At 51.2% G+C, this 22,828-nt stretch overlaps 1 protein-coding gene across 1 annotated transcript; it reads right to left on the bottom strand.

Moving 5' to 3' along the window:
• Positions 1 to 1,798: 1,798 nt before the first annotated feature.
• LOC104260553 (zinc finger protein 271) lies at positions 1,799 to 20,833 on the bottom strand. Its single transcript, XM_059818774.1, has 6 exons — positions 20,726 to 20,833; positions 19,043 to 19,582; positions 16,308 to 16,516; positions 3,009 to 4,535; positions 2,456 to 2,666; positions 1,799 to 2,323 (listed from the first exon to the last, which is right to left on the bottom strand). The coding sequence occupies exons 1-6, from the start codon at positions 20,831 to 20,833 to the stop codon at positions 1,799 to 1,801; spliced, it is 3,120 nt and encodes a 1,039-aa protein (XP_059674757.1).
• Between the last annotated feature and the right edge of the window lie 1,995 nt (positions 20,834 to 22,828).

Raw genomic sequence — 22,828 nt, 5'->3', positions numbered from 1 at the left:
CCTGGTGGCATTGGAGCTCTTTGCCGTAGTTAATGGCAAAATACTAATTTAGCGGACAAGACATAGAGCAGCAGGAGCTGCTAAAAGCATGGAGGGAAAGGGATCATTTCACACTGGGTAATTTTAATGGGGGGGGGGGGGGGCTGCTTCAGCTCCAAAGGCATTTGCAGGTACTGAAAGTTAGCGTTGTACGGACATGGTGGTGTGCCTTGCTGCTTTCGTGCAACCTCAAAGGCAAAACCTGGAGGCTAAGGAGGGTGGGGGGTGCTGCTCTGGGCACAGGGAGGACCCAGCTCCAGGGAGGGGGTGGTGAACCCCCTTCTTGCTGTTGCTGAAGCAAACTATGGCAGTAACATCCAGGATGCAAAAGCAGCCAAACCTCCCTGACAAGTCTGAAATGGGACTTTAAGTGACTGTTCAGCAAAGCATTTCCATCTTCTCCCCCAAAACCACTCACCCCCAACCAGCAAGTTGGCTTGGCCAGTTGGCCTTGGAGTTGCACCATGGAGGTGGCCCCTGTGTCACAAAGCTGCGTCAGGGGGGGTCCTATGGGCCAGCGCAGCCCATAGGCCCTGAGTCTCCACGCCAGATGTGGGGAGGCTCATCCACCCCCATGGTGAGAACAGCCTTTGCTAACCCCCAACTCCAGCCAGGGTGATGGGGCGCTGGGAGCAACCTAACGCCTCCTTTTCTTGGCAGAGCAATTAAACACACCTTTTGCTGGTGGGCACACTGTGGTCACGACTGCAAATGTGTGACACAGAGGACAGTTGTAGAAGGTTTCTCCCTACCTCAGTGTGGCTGTATAAGGCACAGACCAGCGGTCTTCAGGTTTAGGAGCCGCATCTTGGCATTGCAACTGAGCATGTGATGCAAGAAACAGGTCTGACAGCCTCCCAAATGCTGCTCTGAAACCGTGTCTGTGCAATGAATGCCCTCAACTCCATAATAAATAGGCCCAGGGATTATCCTGCGCAATCAACTCATGCATGAGGTTATTTTAAACTGGGAAAAATGATGTCTTCATACAAACCCTGTGTTAGTTCCCAGCCAGGGCTCTTACTCTGGCTCTGCAAAGTAGGCCATGTGGGTGGGTGTTTGCCCTCCACGAGGAGCGTTACTGACCTCAGTGGCCCTTCCCCAGGTGCCAGCGGTGTCCCCACCGCTGTGTCCTTTGGCCATGACATCCTCCCTTATGTCTGGCTGCAATTTTTCCACGGTAGCAGACCCCGCGCTGCTCCACGTGTCTTGCAGGAAGGCTGGTGCTGGTGTCAGCTGCTGGAAGGCTAGGGACCAATGATGGTCCGCTCCGACTCCTGCCAGGAAGTCGGTGACGGCAAGCCTCATAACGCTTTGTGAGACTTTTGGTCCTTTTTTTTTTTCAAAGCTTCAGCTCTTGGAGTTATGTGAATATATCTGAAATCACAGATTTCATTTACTTGCTTTAAAAAACCAAGTATCTCAGCCCTCCTGTTAGCAAAAAAACCCCAACCCTCTTGAAATGAGGACTCTTATATAAGATATAAAACAGAAGCCAAATGATGTATTTATATCCCTCCCTTGCCCTCAAATTTCACATTGTCTCAGCCAGTTTTGAGTGAGGTTTGATTCAGGGACTGCTGTGTGCTGAAGTCCAGATCCTCCCAGGTTTTCCACTCCTGGCTCCCACCAAATACTGTGAGATGTTCCCAGGGAAGCAGCTCCCACGGGACCGTGGACCTTGGCGGCGGATGCAGCATCCCCATCCCCAAGTGAGCAGGTATCAGCCCCTCCCTCCCTGAGTGCTTGATCCTTGCCATCATGGGACCTGTAGGACCTCACAGTCATCAGCATCAGCCTCTGTCTTCACCACGATGATGGGGCTGCTGTGGCCACCCACGGGCTCCAGTGGCACATGGCCAGTTGCCAGGTCCTCAGGGGGCTCCTCTCCCTCACCAGGAGGGCTTTGCTTCTTGAGGTGGTTCCTCTGGTGCCTCTTGAAATGCCCAATGGTGATGTAGCTTTGCCCACAGTCGGAGCAGATAAACGGACCCCGGCGTGTGTGAGTGAGCTGGTGCTTCATGAGGTTGGTTTTCTGTGAGAAGCTTTTACTGCACTGGGGGCACTGGAAAGGTGCCTCTCCCGTGTGGACCCGCTGGTGGGTAATCAAGATCTCCTTCCTTTTGAAGTCCTTCCCACACGTGGCACACTTGAACGGCCGGTCCTCAGCGTGGGAGGGCTGGTGGAGCCAAAGCTGGGCCCTGTCAGGGAAGACCTGTCCACACTTGCCGCAGCGGTTGGGCTCGTACTTGGTGTGGACCCGCTGGTGGGTAATGAGGGCAATCTCCTTGTGGAAACCTCTCCCACAGATGGTGCAGATGAAGGGCCACTCCTCAGCCCAGGGTGTGGGGGGAACTGGGGCTGGCAGGGGCTGGTGTTCCCGCATGTGGACCCGCTGGTGGGTGGTGAGGGCAACCTTCTGGGTGAAGGCCTGGCCGCAGGTGGCACAGGGGAAGGGGCGGTCACCCGTGTGGGTGCGGCGGTGGACCACGAGACGGGACTTGTCGATGAAGGCCTTGGGGCAGTCAGCGCAGGGGAAGGGGCGCTCCCCGGTGTGGATGCGGTGGTGGACTGCCAGCTGGGCCTTCTGGGCAAAGGCCTTCCCACACTGACTGCAGGAGAAGGGCCTCTTGCCAATGGGGAGCCGACGACAGGGGACAGCTGGGCTCTCCTCGTCCTTGCCAGCTACCTTGGCATTGGCATCAACATTGCTGTTGCCATTGGCATTGGTGTTGGCATCAACATAGGTGCTAGCATTGCCATTGGTGCTGGCATTGCCATTGGTGTTGGCATTGTCATTGGTGTTGGCATCGCCACTGGTGTTGGCATCGGTGTCAGCACTGGCATTGGTGTTGGCACTGATGTCTTCGCCCCCTCCCTTGTCCCTGCCACGCTCATGGATGCGGTGGTGCTTGACCAAAGCGATCTTCTGGCGGAAGCCCTTGCCGCAGATGGGGCAGGGGAAAGGCCGGTCACCAGTGTGGATGCGTCGGTGGACGGTGAGGCGTGACTTGTCGCCGAAGCACTTGCCACAGTCACCGCAGGGGTAGGGCCGCTCGCCGGTGTGGACGCGCTGGTGGGTGACCAGCTGGGTGCGCTGGGCGAAGTGCTTGCCGCAATGCCCACACCTGTAGGGCTTCTCCCCGGTGTGGGTCCGCTCATGCTTGGTCAGCTCCCCCCGTTTGGCGAAGCCCTTGCCACAAATCCCGCAGCGATGACCCCGGCCCTGGGCATGAGCCCGCTGGTGGTTGGCGAAGTTGCCCTTCTTGGTGAACGTCTTCCCACACTGGCCACAGGTGTGGGTACCACTGAGGGCGGTGGGGGGCTGCCCACCCCCTACGACACCGGGGTTCTCCTTCTCCCGTGCGTGGACACGGCGGTGGGCTGTGAGGCCGACCTTCTGGCTGAAGCGTTTTCCACAGGTGATGCAGGTGTGAGGGGCCTGCCGGGGATGGTGGCCCTGGTGGTGCTGCAGCATCTCCCTCTTGCTGCCAAAGTGGTCCCCACAGGCTCCGCAGATGTGGGCATTGGGCCGCTCATGGGTCCGCTGATGCCGGGTGAGGTGGATCTTCTGCCGGAAGCACCGCCCGCACACGGGGCAGGGATAGGGCTCCTCCCCGGTGTGAATCCTCTGGTGGGTCACTAGCACTGACTTCTTCTTGAACTCCTTCCCGCAGGTGCTACAGCGGAAGATCTTCTCCCCCGTCGGAGTTGATTTGGGCACGATGACCCTGGCGGCATCCCACTGGGCTCCCTTGGCGCTGTGGACCCGCTGGTGCTTGACGAGGGTGATCTTCTGGCGGAAGCCACGGCTGCACACCCCACACTTGAAGGGACGGTCGCCTGTGTGGATCCGGTAGTGGGCCACCAACTGTGACTTGTCCACGAAGCTCTTCTGGCAGCTGCTGCACTGGTAGGGCTTCTCACCTGTGTGGATCCGGTGATGCACAATGAGCTGCGACTTCTGGGTGAAGTTCTTCCCACAGTCCAGGCACTTGTATGGTCGCTCACCCGTGTGGATCCTCTGGTGCTCCTTGAGTTGTGATTTGGTGATGAACCTTTTGTCGCAGTCGGTGCAGGGGAATGGTCTTTCGCCTGTGTGAGTCCGGAGGTGCTTGGTGAGGTCCATCTTCATCTTGAAGCTCTTCCCACACTCGGTGCAGGCATGGGGCTTCTCCCTTCTCTCAGGATCACTCTGTGTGCTGTGCTTGCTATGGCCTTCCCCATTGGCCTCCTCTCCAGCTCTGATGGCTTCTTGGTCATGCAGCTCTCCAGCCTGGTCAGTATCACCCTCCTTCTCACAGCCTTCAGCCTCTGGCTCCTCCTTATGGGACTTCTGGTGGGCTGCTAAGATGCCCTTGTGCTTAAAACTGTCCCCACAAATCATGCATGTACACGACTTCTCCTGAGTGTGGCTGAGAAAATTCTCTACCTCCGAGAGCTCCAGTGTCATCACTGCTGACTGTTCCATCACCAGGTTCTTCAGAGGTGGGGACCTGGGTGGTGTTCACTATGAGATGCATCACCGCGAGTTCTCCTGGCCATTGTCACCAGCTTTCCCTGCCTGCCAGGGGTGCTGGGAGGTGGCGACCATGAGAAAGCACCAGTGCTGGTTAGAGTTGCTCTCCTTTAGATGAAAGCCTATGTTTTCCTTCATGAGGGCTGAACCTGAGAAGAAAGCAAGGCAGGTGTTATTAACAAGAACAGGAAAAAAACCCCAACAAACACACCACTTTTAGTTTGATAAGCTGTCATGTGGAAAAAAAAAAATTATAAATAAAAGCCCAGCCAAGCTCAGTTAATTCCAGTAAAACCAAAGACCAAGGGACTGTAAAATCTACTAAGGGATTGAAGGGGGTTGCTGGAACTTCCTGGCACAGGCTGGAGTTTCTCCACATCTCCATGTACTCATGACAAGAAACTGATTTTTTTGGTGTCTCCTCCTGCTGTGCTTATCTCTGAGCAGGAACCAACACCACTTTTCTTTCAGGGGGGTGGTAAACGCTGGTGGTTATAACCATGAAGAACCTACTCACAGTCGTCAGCACCTCTAGAAATAAATCCCTCTCGGTGAGGGGCACACCCAGACCCATTTCTGGAGGGTCCCTGGGGTGGTACAATCTCTGCTCTGAGCCAGGATTACCAGATCAGGGGCCAGGGCCAGACACGCCCCATGTGAAGACCAGTCACTGAGATCATCTGCATCTCCTTTGGTGCACTGGCAGAGAGGGACCTTCTGGCACCATGAGGGGAAACGTTTGGGATGAACAAGCAGCTGCTTGTCTCTAGGACATATCACGTTGCGCTCCCTGGCCTCCAAACAGCACTGAAACCTCACAGCTGTGAAACAGAACTGCCCGAGCATTATCGGACGCTCATCTGGCTGTGTGAACCATGTAGGTCTCCCATCCCTTGGCAGGTGCCCATTTATTTCTCTAGACATTTTGTGTCACATCCACCTCAGTGAGGGGACAGGGACATCTGGGTCACAGCTGCAGCCAGACAGGCTGGAGGCAGAAGTGAAATTCACACCGATGTCCTCAGTTCCCCGTGCAGCACCAGGGCAGACACCAGAGCCTGTGCAAGGCTGCTGTGGTTGGTGACCAGAAGATGTCTGAATGGTCAGAGAGGTCCTCCTGTGTCCAGGAGGACAGCAAGGACTCAACTCCCTCCTCCATCCCCTTGCCTTGCGGTTGGACTGCTGAAGGTCCAGCTTTGCCTCGGTGCCAGCTTCAATTTGCAGGTTGTCGTGCCTGACCCATGAAGGGTGCAGCCACACCACCACCAGCATTATTGACCCAACTGCATGAAAAGTCCAGGCTGAAGAACGCCCTTTGCCATAGACTTTCTTCATGGGAGAACCAGCACCAAACTGACCCGGGAACTTATCTGGGGCAGCTCCTGGGGAGGGGTCCTTGATGGTGGTCCAGGCAGCCAAAACTCTCTCCTCCCCTGCTCCTTGACTCCTAAGCGCCCCAAAGTGATGAGGCGTCCTGAGAAGCCCCTGCCCAACCCCTTGGCTAGGCAAAAGGAGCCCTGATCCAGCCACCCAGCTGGCACCCAGGGCATTTGCAGCACCTCTGCTCCTTTCTCACCAAGAGAAAGGACGGGAGTTGGGTGAAATGTTCTCTGGGGACCTTTCAGTTAGGCTGAGAAATGGAGGTTGCTTTTACTTTCTGTGGCGACCAACTTTTCCGAGCCCAGAGATGACTCCGGGCAAACTTTTCTCTCTGGCTGTTCCATGCGCTGGGCTGTATTTCTCAGCGGTGGATGCATGTCAGCACAGCTGTCTGAATTTCACTTGTGGAACACATGAACGGGAGCGGCTTCTCAGCTGTTGCTCTGCTCCTTTCACTTGGAATAACCCCCCACACCAGCACGCACAGACAGACAGACACAGGCACAGGCATAGGGAGGCACAGCTCCTCCTTGCAAGGCAGAGGCTGGACCTATTAACTCATTCCCACCCGTGCCTCCATCACTCCTGAAAGCACTTGTCGCACAGATGCCCCAGAATCATTGTTTTTAGGCAGATTTTAAAGGATGGACATCCCTTCCCATGTTGTGCCGCTGTTCCTGCTCCCTGCGTTTAGCCAAGCCGCCGGCTCCCACGCCGAGCAGGACCAGCTGTACCTCTGACTCCACCGTTTGCCTCCAGCCAGTCGAGCAAGCCAGATCTCTCAGGCAGGATTCAGCCTGAGAAAGACAAGCCAGGCAATTTATCCTATCCCAGCTGGGGCAGTTTGCTCCACCACAGCCAACCTTGACAAACACTCTGGCTTCGCAGCGGTGACCCTAACTTCCAGAGATGTCCTGCTGCTGTCCCGGGATGCTGCGGGACACTTGCAGACACCACGGAGGGGTTCAACCCTGAGCTTCTCGTCTTGGCCCCAGACATCCCAGCTCAGCCGTTTACTGACCTGTCTCCCATATCCCTCAGCAGGATGCAGGTCTGGAAGTATCCGAGTGTCATTGGCCAGATTTTCTTATTTCTACCCACTTTGAGCTCCTCTTCGTCTTCCAGCTACTTTGTTCATGTCTGCTGGTGCCGACTCACAGGAAGTCTGTGTCAGTGATGTAAAAACTACCGGGGGAGGAGAGACAGAGAAAGGGGAGCTGGGTCAGGGAGAGAAAGGGCTTGGGGGTAGGAAAGAGCAGCCCTAAAACCTCTCGGCATGGGTGGGGGGTCCCCTGCCAGCGCTGCCTCCCTGCCAGTGCCCCTGCCTGGCTGCCCAGCTCCTGGTCCCCGCAGGGGCACTGCCTGGGCTGCAGGCTCCTGGGAGCTGTAGTCCTCGGTGGGGATGCTGCTCGCCCGTTTGCTTTGGAGGATGCCTTCATTTGGTGGCTGGGGGTTGTTTTAGGGAAACGCAGTGCCCACGCTGCAGCAGGCTGGACATAGCTTTTGATTTACATTAGTTCTCTTTTTTAATTGCTATTTTTAGGCAGCTGAACTGAACTGCTTTGCATTACAAGTCCCCGTTATGTACCTGCGAGCCTTCTGCCTGGATGCTTTCACTCCTTTCATGTGGCTGACCCCCCCCCTAGACCTGTGCAAGCAAGGAAAGCCATCCTCCTCTCCTCTTCCATGACCTTTTTGTCTGTGGATCTCAAAACAGTTAGCAAAAGGGAAATGCAGTGAGGTGACTTGAAAGGGGACGTTTGGTGAGACAGTGGCAGAGCCCAGGTCTGCATCCTCTGCTAGACGCAGTGAAGGGGGTCTGCACCCAGTGAGTCCAAGAAAATTGTTTCCTCTGTGTGGCTGTGAGTCTCCTTGTGGGTCCTGGTCTGCCTGGTCCTGGGTGCTTTGTAGCACTTAGCAGGCTGCCTGGATTAGGCTGTGGCTATAACCAGCAGCACTGATGCCCACAGAAAGCCACAGTAAATCCATGGTCCTGCATGCCTGGGTCACATATAGCAGGTCCTGGAGCGTTTAGCGGCTGCTGAACATGCGCTAATTCAGGGTGATGGAAAACCCAAGACGTCTCCGAAACAAATGGTGATGTTCCTGGGCACCGGAGCACAATTTCCTCAGTTCTCATGTCGTTACCAGAAACTTCTAGCCTGACTCAGAGCTGGAGCCAGGGATGAGTCCCAGGGCAGAGCTGGATGATGCCATCCTGAATGGAGTTTAGCTGTATGGATGCAAGCTAGCTTGGTGCCCTGAGGGCTGAAGAAATGTCCTCAGCTCAGCTGAATTACTCACACAGACACAGGCACTTCGCCTAGCTATTTATCACTAGCACCTCGCAGACAGCAGCTCGGGTAGTACAAGTGAAAGTGTTGGGAGGACACACTCTCAGAATTAGGGCTTTTTAAAAAAACAGTAATTTTTAAAAAATGAAAATAATTGTACTGTAAAAAAGGACTTCAGCCTGTGTTGGTGGTTGCATGTTTTGCGCTCCTTGTGTTTTCTGATTTCAACTGCGTGCTCCCTGGTGTCCCTTAGAAGCCAAACCAATGTCTCCTGACATCCTTATTCAGATGAAATGAGTTCACAACTGTTTCAAAGCATGACATGGGGAAACAGAAGAGAAGGATGAGGGTGTGCATCTGATGTAGGTTGCTTGTGGGATTTTGTGTAGATCCAAAGTTCTGCCTCAGTTTCCCCACCTCTAAAATTGGGCTGAAATACTGTAACTAGTATTTCTGTCTTTTACAGGAATGTAGTATCTTCAGGAAAAAAATGTTATTATATCTCAGTTTTGAAACCTTGGAAAAAACATCTCCAGTTTTGCTTGACCTTTTGGGTAGGAAGTTGTACCCTCTGCATCACCCCATGTCACACTCCTGGCTCACTAGTGGCTTGCCAAGTGACCACAAAAAGGTGTGACACTGACATTCTCTTTTGTTCTCTTTTCCCAGTTGCAAAATCGAGGAGAAGGACAAAAACCAGGAGAAAGTGGATGTTTTAATGTTCTCTTTTTGTTTTGTTTGTTTTTAGTTAAGGAAGTGAGGTGACACAGGCAGATTAAAACACTTGGCTAGTTGAAGGGGAAGCCCCAGGCAAAGGAGAGGTGAAGTCCTCTGATATCTGTGACCTTATGCTGTTGCACCAGATACCTTTCTTGTCCTCAGTGGGCGTGAGACGTGGTGACTCGGATCACAAATTCTCCTGGTGAGGACAGGCTATGGAGACATCATCTGCCCTAATGCAGTTGGATGGGGAGTAGCAACTTCATGCTGCTGTTATGCTCAATTAGCAGCGAGGAGCCTTTAAAAGTGGGGGTCCTGCCCCTTGCTGCCATCTGTGCCCATGCTCTCTTGGGACTGCGGGTACAGGATGAGTCAATTTAGTTAGATGACTTGGGAAAGTACCGTGAAAAAAACAGAAAAAGAAAAAAACCTTTAAGAGCTTTCCACTGCTCCAGGCAGCTGTGTCTTCTTTTCCACCTCTTCCACCTCAAATTCTTAAGGTCTGCTCTAATTTCTTTTGCAAATATTATCCTATTTTGACATGTGGTGGAGGTGGGAGACATGAAGAAATCTGGATGCATGGTTCAAGCTCTGAAGAGGAGCAATGTCCCATCAGTGTCAATGATTTTCACCACCCCAGGACAGTGGTGGCCAGCAGGGATCCTGTGTGACCTTTACATTTGCATTCAGCCTGGCCATCCCCAATGCCCTCTGGTCATCCAGACACCATGACCACGGAGAAGAGAAAGCACAGCCTCTTGCAGAGATGAGCAGCCTGGGCCACCTTTCATGGTGGGTATTTTAGTTCACTATATCTCCACTCTTATCTGGGGACCTGCACCACCTGGTACACCGCAGCAAAGGTCTCATAAGAAGTGTCCTTGGCATGGATGCCCTGGGGATGGTGCCTCCTTGGCCTTGCTTGTCTTGCTCCTTGCAAAGGATGTGGCTTGATCCTGGTGCATCTCCTTCCAACACTGTAGACAACTTTGGACCTTCCTCCAGTGTATTTCTCTTCTTCAAGAAGCTCTTCCCACATGTATGACACTGATACACTTGTTTGTCTTCAGGGCTTGGTACAGGGTACCTCCTCACAACGGTCGGGTTTTTTTCTTCTTCTTGTTTTCCCCCTGCTAGCTTTGCTGGTGGAGTGCCCTTCATGCACCCTTGCCTTTGTTTTTCTGGGTGGGTGTCTGGAGGGTCTGGAGGCCACATGGGCATGTTTCTGGTTCCCAGCTTTCCCCAGAAGAGCAGGCTGACGTGCAGAGCCAGGTGCTTTGCTGCCAAGGAATGAACGTTTACAGCTGCTGTGTTTCCAGCCAGCATATGTTTATTCTTGTCTTTATTCAGCTTTGTTGAGATATTTTTGGGGAGAAAGCTCTCACTTCTCCTTCCTCATTTCAATTCCTGGTCTAGTTCCTATTTTTAGCATCCCTTTCATGATACTTCTACTTTCTTCAAACCACCACACCGTAAACCTGCTGGGCAAGACACAAAATAAAACTGCATCTCAGTGCCAAAGCTGGAGAAAAAGCACATCCAGAGTTGTCACTTATGAAGCAAGTGCTTGAATTTCCCTAGCTACAGTAAGGAGCAGGAACTGGGACTTGATGTAGAAAGCACCAAAGAGTGGTTGATATTGGGAGTCCTGCATTCAGCTCTGAGCCCTGGCATTGAGTTATCCCCTCCGCCCCTGCCTCTGCTTCAGTTCATTTCTGAGTTTTGCCTATATATTTACTTTATTTGGAAGGGAGCTTGTTTTGCTGCCTCTTTCATTTCTGTCCACTACTCTGGTTGCAGCTAACCATGGGAATACAACAGGCTTGGTCACATCTGCTACCCTTTCTCACTGTTGCACTCTTAGAAACATGCATGCTGTTACTTCTATCAATCAAAAGACTTATACCCCTTATTCGTTCACCCATTTTAATGTAAGCACTTAGGAAATCTCAAGAGCCTTTTATTTAAAGTAGACCTGGATGAATATGTGGTAGTATCTGACCTGCTATCAAGCCAAGAGTTTGTTCCAGGTAAATTTAAAAAAATGTTTTTCAACCTTTTTTCCTGGAAAACAAACACAAATCTAAACAATCCTTTGAATATCCTTTACTTTCACCCCATAATGAAACAGTTTGTTTTAGGATAGGGTTGACTCCTTCTAAGGGAAAGAAAACCACCTCCAACCTACCAAAATGTAAAGCTTGCATTTATTTTTGAAGTAGGAAGATTGAAAAATTTTCAAAAGTTTTTGCTGGCTTTACAATTAGGTGTCCTAATTTTCCCATTTTCTGTCAACTTGAAGAATTCACTAATGCGTAGTAAAGTGAAAAAACTTCCAGAGGACCAGAAACTTCCTTTCCTCAAGGAGTTGGCCAGGGTGAATTCAGACCTTTGACTCCTCGACTGGGATTCAGCTCAGAGTTAGGATGCTTAAATTAAGGACCTAAATTCAAGTGTCTCCAAATTACACTGATGGAAAGAGGAGACCATAACAGGGAGACAAGTGCTTTAACCCCAGTTTAACCCACCGTGGCATAAGCCTTAACACTGCTGAGGAGCTGGAGCCATTTCCAGAAGGCACGCAGAGCTGGGCTGTCAGTGATGCTCCTACACAGTCTGCGCTCGACAGCAGTCCTTGGCTGTACCACCTTGCACAGCGTCTCTGGTGGAGCCTGACCCACTCTTTGTGGCGGTGTTTGTTTACCAGGATTGAATACTTTTATACTGTTGGATGAGGGATTCACACTGGCAGAGCTACACACCCAAGCGTGTGGGTACAGAGGGCGTATTCAGGCTGCACAGATGTGTAATGCTGCTATTACATGCCTGCTGTCCAAAATTCCCCTGCAGACTGGGGCTAAACCCTGGGAGTTGTCTTGTTGAGGGCAGCAGGATGCCTTCTGTCCTCAAACTCAGGATCTGGCTGACCATGCTGGGATGCAATACTAGCACAGACCTTGTGCCCTGTGCCACTTTCCCTGCTGAGTGCTTGGCAATCAATTTGTGAAAAGCAAGCAGAGCGGAGTTCAGCAATGTTAGGCTGTGCATTAGCAGCTGAGCTGCTTTGAGCCCCTGGCATCTGCAAGCAATTTGGTGAACAGAAAGGGGCCCCCTTATGTTGAGTTAAAGTTGGATCAGGCTTATTATTTGGATGGAGATGTTAAAATGAAAAGTACGCTGTTATTTTCTTTGCTATAGTCTTTGTCCAATATATAACAAGAAAGTCTTTAGGAGGTAAAAGAAGTCCCATTCTGACAGACAACTAATCACAGGGTGTCCTTGTTAATTCAGCCCTGGGGAACACAAGAGTGCTTAGCATAAAAAGCAGAGTATACTCAAGGAGCATTCGATGAGGATTGGGAAATACCCCATGGAAATGTTGCTGGGAATATGCTCTCCTATTGATGAGAAGTATTTCCAGGCACCAGAGAATCTCTCCCTTCCCTTTCTCCTTCCCTTCTGACTCCCAGCATCAACGTAGCAAAGACAGTGAGACAGTGAATGTCCCAGATGCAGGGACAGCCTCCCTCCAGGCTCGTTTACCTCACCTTCCCTAAGGCTTAGCTGGCTGAGAGTTTCTCAGGCAGACAAGGTCTTGTTAGTGAAGTCAATCCAAACCACCTTCAGGAGTGCAGATGTCCAGGACTGCCTCTTCCCTAGCTTTAGCCATCCTCCATGGGACTGAAGTGCTGAGCCACAGGAAGCCCATGTCAAAGGTTTGCAAAAACTACCCAGAAAAAGAGGAGAGAAAGGGGCTCGAAGGGACGCAGAGTGCTGCAGGAATTGAGCTCCTAGACCATCTGGGTGAGGTGCGTCTGTCATCCCTGAGAGCATCCCTCTTCCCCAGGACCATAAGACAGGATAAGGGCTGGGAAAGCAAAGGATGAACCTCTGCAGGTCCTGCTTGGAACAGGAGCTCTCCACACTCTATCCCCCTGGGCTTTAATAGAGACTAACAGTAAGGAGCACCTATAGGGTCTGGGGTGATTTCTACCATGCACTGCTTTATGGATAGGAGGAAAGTCTTGGAGAGATCAGCTGTGCCCCACTTGTGCCTTTAAGATGCTGCTGCCTGCAGAGTGAGCAAAGGAATGATGATCTGTGACTTGTTTTCCCATCTTTCCCATTACATCCATAGGGCTGGTGCGTGTGTGTGTGAGCTACCTGATTTTGGGTGGTCTGTCCAAGGAAATCCATCACAAGCTCCTCAGCTTCTGGTCACACCTGAACCCTTAGCTGGAGACGGAGGCAGGCATGCAAGGGCCTGGTTAGAGGATTTTGCAATTAAAGATCAGCTTGTAACAATGACCGCACACAGGCTCACACTCAGGAAATGAGGTCTCCTGATTTATCTTTCCCTCCTGCACTTCAGCTCTTGCGCACAGATGCAGGCAGAGAGGCTTACAGGTGCTTTTGGGAACACCATGGTATCTGTGTGCCCACACAGCCCTTCTCTCCCCTGCTGCCTCCCCCTGACAGCCCCACACACTCTGTCTCTGTGTCTGGGAGCAGTGGGGGCTGGCTGCTCCCCGAGGGGTGGGGAGCCATAGGGAACCTCATGCAGGCAGTGCCCATGGGGTGCAGTCTCTCAGGGGATGGACATAGCAGGCAGAAGCTCCATTTGGGGTTGGTCAGGGTCATTAAGGTTTACCAGTGCCCTCAGGGCCATTAAGGTTTACTGGTGCCCTCAAGACTCTGATGCGTAGCCTAGGAAAACAACAGCAGGTCATGCTTTGAAGAGAGGAGCAAGAACCCAGGAAGGTGCAGGAACACCCACAAGCTCACTCCTCCTTCACCCTTCCATGAGCAGCAAATGGAGTCATCAGCTGCATCACCCAACACGGGGCTTTACTGTAGCCTGAAGTTATTGACAATAAATTAACTTAATACAAACAGGCAAAGCTGTAAGGAAGATTTAATCTGCATCTAATACGCTTCTGCAGGGAAGCCCAGGTTCTTGTTGTGTTTCCCTGGCTCTGTGTCCCTCCTTCGCATTGTTAGTTCTGATGCACAACTCATTTTTGCCATCTGGTCAGAGGCTTTACAGTCACCTCTTCCATACTTCACATTCCCCCTCCTCTCTCTGCTCTTCAACCCACCCCAAGCTAGATAAAGTTATTATAAATTAACTTGATCAAAGTAACACATTCTTTGTCACAAGGTTTTTTCTGCTTCTTTGCCTGTCCACTCTGATGGGGAAATTTGGGGCTGAATATGCGTGAGCCCTTGACTGTGCACAATGCACTGCAGCTCATCTGTGCAGCAAAAGGCTCTTAACAAACCCTGCCTGCAGCCCTATGCCAACACTTCGAGCAGTGACTAGGAATAACTAGTTTTCAGGGCTTCTTAGCTTGTAGTTCACAAGATCAACATTTAGTTTCCTAAGTCCTTTCTCCCCAAAGAGAGCTCACATCAGTGCTGTTCCTAGCTCTCCTGCAGGGACTGGTTTTCTGCTCTGCAGACATGTCTAAGGGCGAGTGAACTTCAGCACAGGTATAATGATGGCTTATTCTTGCATGGCTTCAAAACCCTGTTACTCTTCTAGCAGAAGTTGTCCTCTATGTTCACATCCTCACTAAGTCTGTTTTATTACTCAGAGGCCAACACACATATAGAAGTGAGAACAGTCTGTACCTTATTCCACTTGCAAAGCATCTTATCCTATTTTTCAGATGATGAAAAAGAGGAAAGCTTGTGATGTGGTAGGGAAGGATCTCCAGATCACCGCTTTCTACTTCTGCCTTCAGTTTGCAGTGACTTGAAGGCGGTTGGTGTCCTTGAAACAGCGGCTCCCCAGGGAAGAGGCCAGACAGAAGCAGAAGAGACAGAAATCAGCTTGGGGTGGAAAAAAAGAGTGAGCAGTGGGGCTCTGCAACGTCCCCCGTGGGGCAGCAGTCCTTTTACAAAGGATGGCAATGGGCTATAATCGCCTCCTGTGCAATTAGCAGCGAGCCACAGGCCAGCGCTGACCACCTCACCTACCCCGTCGCGGGGGCTGCCCTTGTTTTCAGGCTAACACTGACCCTAGAAGAGATCACAGATTCTTCTATGACCTTCTTCAGAAAATCTGCAGGTGGGGACTAGTCAGAAGCTTCGGTTCTTTGATGGAGATCTCTCACCTTTGCTTTGTTCCAGCACAAGAAATCACTTTGAAGGGAGGGGCTGTGTTTTGGGTCAGGAGATGGCGGCAGTGGCTCCAAGTGTGCCTTGGCTACAGGCAGTTCAGCTTGAAAACCTGGTCCCATGTGGTGGTGGTTTGGCTGGTCCCTTTGGCTGTGGATGGGATGAGAGGTAGCTAAGGTGGTGGAGGTAAGTAAATACTCTTTCCCCATGGAGGCTGCTAGTCGAAAGTGAACAGATAAAGCATGTGTAGAAGTATGTGATACAGAGTGTCCTGTTGCTCACCCAATTTTCACCCTGGTCTTTTTCCTCTCCTCACTCCCCGTCTGTGGGGACACCAGGCTCCCTGCAGCCTGGGATTCTCAAAGAAGTTCTCATGGGAACTATCACATTCTCAAAGGGCAAGTAAACATCCCAGGCACTTATGTTGGAGCAGATGTTTGCTCTGGCTCCAAAGACCCCCTCATTCCCACCATACTAGAACATGCTGAGCACCAATCAGCTCCACGCGTCCCATCAAAGCACGAAATACACACTCTTGCGCAAGTGCTCCCCAACATAGCCTGTCTCCATCTCTCCTCCAGACAGGTCATGTTGAGTGCTGGAGACAGAACTGGTGCTGAGAAGATACACACAGATAGTCAGTAAGTCAATGAAGTGGTCAAAAAAAGTCGCACAGCCAAATTCCTCCTGAAATCCACAGAAACAATGTGCATGGCTAGAAATAGGACAGCAATTGTCTCAAGACAAGCCCTACCTAACCCATTGTGCAAGACCAGAAGATTTCTTTTTAAAAGTCATCAGATCTTGGATCTCTCTTTGTTAACATAACTTTTACTTTGATTTAACTCCATTGGTTTCAGTTTGACCATGCTGAATTGATTGTATAGACCTGAAGGCAAAATCAGACCTTGTGGGCATCCTTTTCACTTGGTGACTGAAACTGCTCAGTGAATGCTTATGGATGTGGTTTTCTGCATAAAATCCGTGCAGTGGAGGACGAGGCAATGATTTACATTTTAAGCATTTTATTATTATCTGGGAGCCCTTTTAATGGGTTTAGGGAAAAAAGGATGAAGGCTATTTTGCTATTGGGGGTTGAGGATTTGGCTTTGTTCAATCCCCAGATAAACCAATTTTTTTCTCATGGAGCTGGGATTATTCTAGAGAAGTCAAAGCCTCTCATAAGGCCTGTGTCCTTCTAGCCCTATGCAGACACCTCACGCAGTACCTACGTGTGGGTCACTGACTGGAGGCCTGGGGTCAGTATGTGGAGGTCTGAGCTCTCAGCATAGTTGGTAGAGAGCTGGTCAATGCAGTTGGCAGAGCCCGGAGGGCTTTTCACCCATGACATCCATTTGGTTACCACTGGTATGCATCTTGCTCTGGCATTGTCCACCTGCTGCATTGTGGGTAGAATGTAGTGTGGTTCTCTCAGTGATAGCTTATGAAAAACAAAAAAACAAACCAGGAAAGAGGCTCACTTTTTTTCTTTTTTTCTTTAAATATTTACTTTATTGAGGAGATATTGCAAACTATCAGTCCTGATTTTCCCCAGAAGCTGGGGCACCCACACTGGCCATGGTCAACGGCAGAAGATCCATCGATGCCCAGGAAAGCTACTGACATTGACTCACTGCCCTCTCTATGTGCACAGACACAATAATACAACTGGCAAACCTCTCATACCAGTTCCTATTCCTGGTAAAAATCTCTATGGCCCTATGCTAGGCTAATGAGAAGGAAATAAATGCCAGCCATCTGGTGATGACTTTCTCCCCACTGAAGGGCTCTGCTGTACCTCTGTCCCTCAGCAAGCCTAACAGAGTCTATTTTGCTTTGCTAGTTTGGCTCAGCCATATTCTTCCCAAGGAACAGTTTCCCAGTGCTGCAGTGAAGTATCTACCCACCATATGGCCCAGACCCATTTTTCTAACAAAGGTGTTCCTTAGTCTCCCCTAGAACATCCTAAACTTGTTTTCCCCTATATGTCTGCCTTTTCTGTCCCAGAAATGAATGCCCACCAGGTTAGAGGGATGTGAGGGGAAGCTTCATATCAATCAATTTGGCTGCAGTTTATAGGTGAGAGGACAGAGGTAGGCTCCTTCAGATGCTGTCAGAGCTTGCTTTGCTGTTGGAAATCACGTCCTGGGCCTGACTATATCAAAGGCTGAGGGAGTCTCAACACTAAAATTACTCTGTGCTTTTGGGGTTTGACAGTTGTACTCAGTGTTGGGCTTGAGCCACCACATCAAAACATCTCAACCCAATGGTGTCCAAGTAGCTGGCAAAGGCAAAGATCAATGCAATTTGTCCTGTTCCCTTCCTTTCCTCCATGCCTCAGTTTCCCTGCCTGGAGACACAGCCTTTCCAGAGTAGGCAATGCAGACAATCAGCAACTTGGGTCTGAAGCATCACAGCAGGTAGTTGCTCAAAGTCATACTCCACGACTTTCAGATGGCTCCAAGAGGATGCCATCTGCAACATGTCCTGGGAGAAGGAAGTGGTGTGTGCCTTCGGGATGGGGAGGGGGCTTCTTTTCCTGCACAAAACCAGAGAGGTAGAGCTTCTATTTCACCGTGGAACATTTTTCCACCTGCCTCTTGGACTCTACATATTACAGCAACACAATGTACCCCAATATGCGTCTTTGCTCTGCAGTGCCCAGGTGGCCACGTAGCAGTGCTGCAGAGAAATCTTGGGGAGTGGCTCAGGGGCTTCCTTCCACATCTCTGCTTCACCAGGGACTTTCAAGACACAAAGAACCATCTGACCAGGGAACACTCAAATAAAACCATTAGCAGTGAGCAATAAAGACTGCTGAACTGTCCATGCTTTTGAGCAGCTGCACAGTCCCTTTTACACCAGGGAGAGGAAGGGAAAACATCCCAATAGGAAAATAATTTCCAGTTCTCTAGTCCATAAAGTCTGAAGACTTTTTCAACTATTCCTGCCACTTGGTTTGGATTCCCTAAATCATGCCCGATAAAGTCAATATCCTACCAAGAGCTTCACAGTAACAAGTAGGGAATCCGGTGACTGAGAACCAGCACCAGTGTTGGCTCAAGCTGATGAAGCCACCAATACCTCTGGGACTTGTGGTGGCAAAGCCACGCGCTCATCAGAGATGTAAAACTCCATGCTAAGAAAAGCTGTTTTCATTTACATCCACGCAGCGGGATTGTGGGGGCACAAACCAGAATACAATCTGCTGGCCTCTGGGCTAGCTTTGGATAAACAGTCATTGATTTTGCATAACTTACTTTTAGGGACCTGGCTTAAGCCAGTCTGGGAGCCTGGTTTGGGGCATTCAAGGCTTAAAACCCTGGTCTGGCTGGCAGCAGTTTCTCCCAAACCTGTACCACCCAGTTGACTAAGGTCCACCAGCCCAGTAGGATCAATGTGTGGATCAGAGCTACATGAGGGGGAAGAAGAGAGTTGGCCCTTGCTTTAAACCCTTGCCTAGATGGGGGAGGTTCCCTTCAGCTTTCTCTGAAACACAGTAATGCAATAAAAATAAATCCTGCCTGGTCCTCCTGGCTATATATTGCCCACACAAGACAATTTTGGCATCCACAACTTTGGCAGCCTTTATAGGCACAAGCACACCATTACAAAAGATGCCAAGCTCTTACCCCTCCATCTCCAAGTGCTTTGAGGAGGCTTGGATCTCCAGCCCCATCCCACAGCTGTGAGCAAATGATACCCTGAGGGTTGTCCTCAGAAAAGCTGCAAGAGGACTGGTTTCCAGCAGTGCTCTGCCCCCCTTGATCTCACTGTCCCCTCAGGTTGACTGCCTCACCCCCAGATACTGCACACATAAGGCGAGCAGAGTTTGTCACCACCCCTCCCCTTTCCCAAAGGACTTTCCCCCAGGAGCGGGCACCACACTTGCTCAGCTCTCCTCTTCGCTCTTCATGGGGGCCAGTGCTCTCTGTTCAGTGTGGTGGGGTCCACTGCCGGTCCTCACGGCCTCCCCCCCTTTCACGCAGGGAGCAGTTCCTTCCCGTGCATGGATTTTCTGGTGTCTCCTCAGGTACTTCTTCAGCCGGTAGCGCTTCCCACAGACCCCACACTTGTAGGCCCCACCTCGGGAGTGGAGCAGCTGGTGTTTAATCAGGTGGCGCTTCTGGGGGAAGCATTTCCCACACTTGGTGCACTTGCAAGGCCCCATGCGGACGTGGATTGTTTGGTGACGGAAGAGGTTGGCCTTCTGATTGAAGGTCTTCTCGCACTCAGGGCACTGGTAGGGTTCCTCCTTGGTGTGGATCCTCTGATGCCGAACCAGATTTGACCGCTGGGTGAAGCTCTTCCCACACTCGGTGCATTTGAAGGGCTCGCTCATGTGGACTCGCTGGTGGCGGATCAGCTTGCGGTTCATGCGGAAGCTCTCCCCACACTCATTGCACTTGTATGGCCCCTCGCTCGTGTGAATCTTCCTGTGCCTGGTCAGGTTTGATTTCTGATTGAAACTCTTCCCGCATTCGGGACAGGGGAACATCCGTTCACCCTTGGGAGCTCCTTTTGCTGAGGGATCTTTCCTGGACATGGATTTCTCCTGGCTCTCCAGCACCCCCTCTTTGGTGGGCTGATAGCATTTCTTCTGCTTCCTCTTTGGGCTCTGGCTCTCCTGGTGGTTGGCTTCCACACCAGGTTCCTCTTTAATTTGGATCCTCTGGATAGCACTAAGGTTTGGCTTCTGCCCATGACACATCCCAAACTCAATGCTTTCCTGTGGTTCTTCCTTCACATGGAGCACCCGGTTACTGACTTCCTTTTCATGCTGTCCATCAGCATTTTCTTCCTTTTTAAGCTGTCTCCCCTGTAAAGCCATCAGTGGGATCTTTGGATGAAAGAGCTGTCCATAGTCTGGGTTTTCTGGTGGCTCTTCCTTGATGTAAAGTTTCTGGCAAGCTGTTGCAGTAATGTTTGCTGTGTCATCAGTGGGTGGGTCTGGTTCCTCCTTCATCTGGATTTTCCTAGGAGGGCTTTTTGGATTAGATGGGTTTCTAAGTATGCTACACCCCTGGGCTACAGCTCCTTCGTGGGACATATTCTCCTCTGACCTGAAGGCAAAATGAGGCTCCTCTTTAACCTGGATGACTTGGAGAGACACACCATTGAAGTGTCCCTTGAGCGGCTTTTGCTTAGTGTGGTTCCTCTGGTGGACATTGAAATACCGCTTGGTGCTCAAGCTCTTCCCACACTCCGTACAAATGAAAGGTCCCCCGCGGAGGTGTATCTTCTGGTGGGCCAGCAGTGTGGCACTTTGCCCAAAGCACCTATTGCAGTCGGGGCATTTGAAAGGCTTCTCCCTCTTGTGGATCTCCTTGTGGGCAGTGAGGGTCCCCTTCTTCACAAAGCTCTTCCCGCACTCGGTGCAGGCGAATGGCCTCTTCTCCGTGTGGGTCCGCATGTGGATGTTGAAGTAGATTTTCGTGCTTAGGCTCTTGCCGCAGCGGGTGCAGAGGTAGGGACCACCCTTGGCATGTGTCTTCTGGTGGGCAGCCAGGCATATCTCCAGGCGGAAGCAGCGCCCGCACTCCCCGCAGCAGAAGGGCCTCTCTCCTGTGTGGATGCTCTGGTGGGTTGTGAGGTGGCCCCGGGTGGTGAAGCACCTCCCACACTCCCCGCAAGTGAAGAGCTCCTCTGCCGTGTGGATCCGCTGGTGTCTCTTCAGGTTTCCCTTCTTGCTGAAGGATTTGCCGCACTCCTGACACGGGTGCGTCTTTAGCACCACGTGCTTAACCAAGTCCTTCATGGCAGCAGTGCTCTGCACCCAGAGGTGCTTGATGAGGCTGCCAAGCAGCCAGCAGGTACAAAAAAGCCACAACGTTACGGGGATGGACTGTCTGGGAGGATACAAAAACCATCAGGACACACACATCAAAGTGTACTTTAATAGATGCACTTTATTCCCCATGAGGGAAGGGGTGCTGCTGCTGTACGCCAGCTCTGGGCCAACAAGGAGTGTGTGGTCTTCCTCATTTCTCAGCCTCCTTCCACCTCAGCTTGCAGACACGATGTTTGTAACTCCGTCTCCTGCCTCCTCTGATCTTCTGAAGAGGTTTCCCCGGCATTCCTGGAGACTCGGAATTCTGGACTGAAATAATAAAGAGAAAATTATTAAGTCATTATTTCTTCTCCACCTGCTGTGTTCTCGATGTAAACACAACGGGTGGCACCTTGGCTGCTCCATGGGAGACTGAACCTGGGACCTTTGAAGCCACAGGCTCATCTGGACTCCAGCAGAGAGAGCAGGAACAGGCTAATTTCTCCCGGCAATGGGGGGCTCTGTGATGCACTCGCTGCTGCAGTGACGCTGAGGTTTTGGCTCTACTATTGCTGCACTAGTGATTTACTCTCAGAATAGTCCTTTGTCCTTTGACCAAGAACATTTATAAGTAAATAAGTTGATTAATTAATGCACTTTGCAGTAATTGTTGTAATTAGACCTATTTTTGATGAGTGACTGTGCAGCAACCAAAATCCCCCAAACCTAGAAGACCAAACTTGGCACCACTTGCAAAACTGGGGTGCTCTGCTTTGTACTGGCAGACCTCTGTGCACAGGGGAAGACACGTCAGTGGTGTCCTCAGTGGACAGCTGGAGAAGTGAGGCGCAGAAACCTTGAGTGACTTTGTCCTTTTCAAGAGGGTTCAATTGACGGTAGGGTCTGGATCCTATGTATTTCCATTAGAAAAAAAACTAAATCAGGGCCAACAGAGATGTGAGCAACATCTCCTGCCAAGACTCTGAATTGCAGCAGTCAAAAGAGCCAGAAAGACTGAGGGGAGAAAGACAGGGATGCTGGAGATGACTGTCAACAAGAGGATACATGGCTGGGCAGGCTCTTACTGATGGTACTGATGGCTGAAGGTGAGGTTGCCAAAATCACCAGTTACAGGGCAGGCTGCCAGCAAGGACGTGGGCTGTCAGTGAAATCTGTCCCTGGAGGTCTGGATCACTGGGAAGGCTGTGGCTGAGAAGATGAGTGCCTGAAAAGCCTGTCACTGAGGTGTAGGGGACTGGGGACAGGGGACGCCATGGATCAGAGGACAAGTGACGGGAGATTTGGAGTACAAACATCCAAGCACAACTGCGATGCAGAATTTGCAGCTACACGCTCCTCGGAGGAGAGAGGTCAGAGCGGTAAATGAAGTGGACAGCCATTTCAGATTTCAGAGGACAGTTATAACAGGGAAAGTTACTTCAGATTTAGTCGCATCGCTTGTGTTTTCCCTTCAGCTAACCCATCTGGATCCCCACTGGTGGTGGTAAGAACCACTACTGAAGCATGGTGCTCCTGTCCAAGATGAATTCTCCATGCTGGTACAGAGGAACCACAGGAAAATAAAAACAAAAATAAAACCAAAAGAACAACTACCTGCAAAGTTATACTGAGCCAGGAGAGACACATCACACGCTTGCAGCAGGATCTGGGGCTAGCGTTTGATAGTGGAGGGGAGACTCCGGGGGTCCAGACCCCCTCCCTAGATGAGGGAGCAGCTATGTGACACCTACGACTGGTTTTAATTCAGCAGACAAAGCCTCAGCATCGGCCAGGCTGGAAAGAGGACTCAGAAAGTTCATTAGTGTATTTTTACCGAGGAAAGTCATTAACCCCCTGAGCGGGTAGCAGATTTAGCCTCCCACCGCCAAGGACCCTCCTGTCGGGTCTGGCTGACGCTGAGGGGACGCGCTCAGCCGCAGCCGCAGCCGCAGGTGGAGCGGCCGCCGGGCTCGCTGCGGTGTC

The sequence above is a fragment of the Gavia stellata genome, chromosome 6, assembly GCF_030936135.1.
Source record: "Gavia stellata isolate bGavSte3 chromosome 6, bGavSte3.hap2, whole genome shotgun sequence".
Lineage (NCBI taxonomy): Eukaryota > Metazoa > Chordata > Aves > Gaviiformes > Gaviidae > Gavia > Gavia stellata.
Note: the sequence above shows the minus strand (reverse complement) of the source record. Positions and strands in the feature narration are given on the sequence as shown.

Excerpts from the sequence above, each read along its gene's own strand:
- LOC104260553 (XM_059818774.1), bottom strand. The coding sequence starts at position 20,833 with ATGAAGGACTTGGTTAAGCACGTGGTGCTAAAGACGCACCCGTGTCAG. Across the intron at positions 16,517-19,042 it reads GCGTGAAAGGGGGGGAGGCC|CTATCACTGAGAGAACCACA; the intron begins GTGAGGACCGGC and ends GTTTTTCATAAG. Across the intron at positions 2,324-2,455 it reads GCCAGGCCTTCACCCAGAAG|ATTGCCCTCATTACCCACCA; the intron begins GTTGCCCTCACC and ends TTCCACAAGGAG.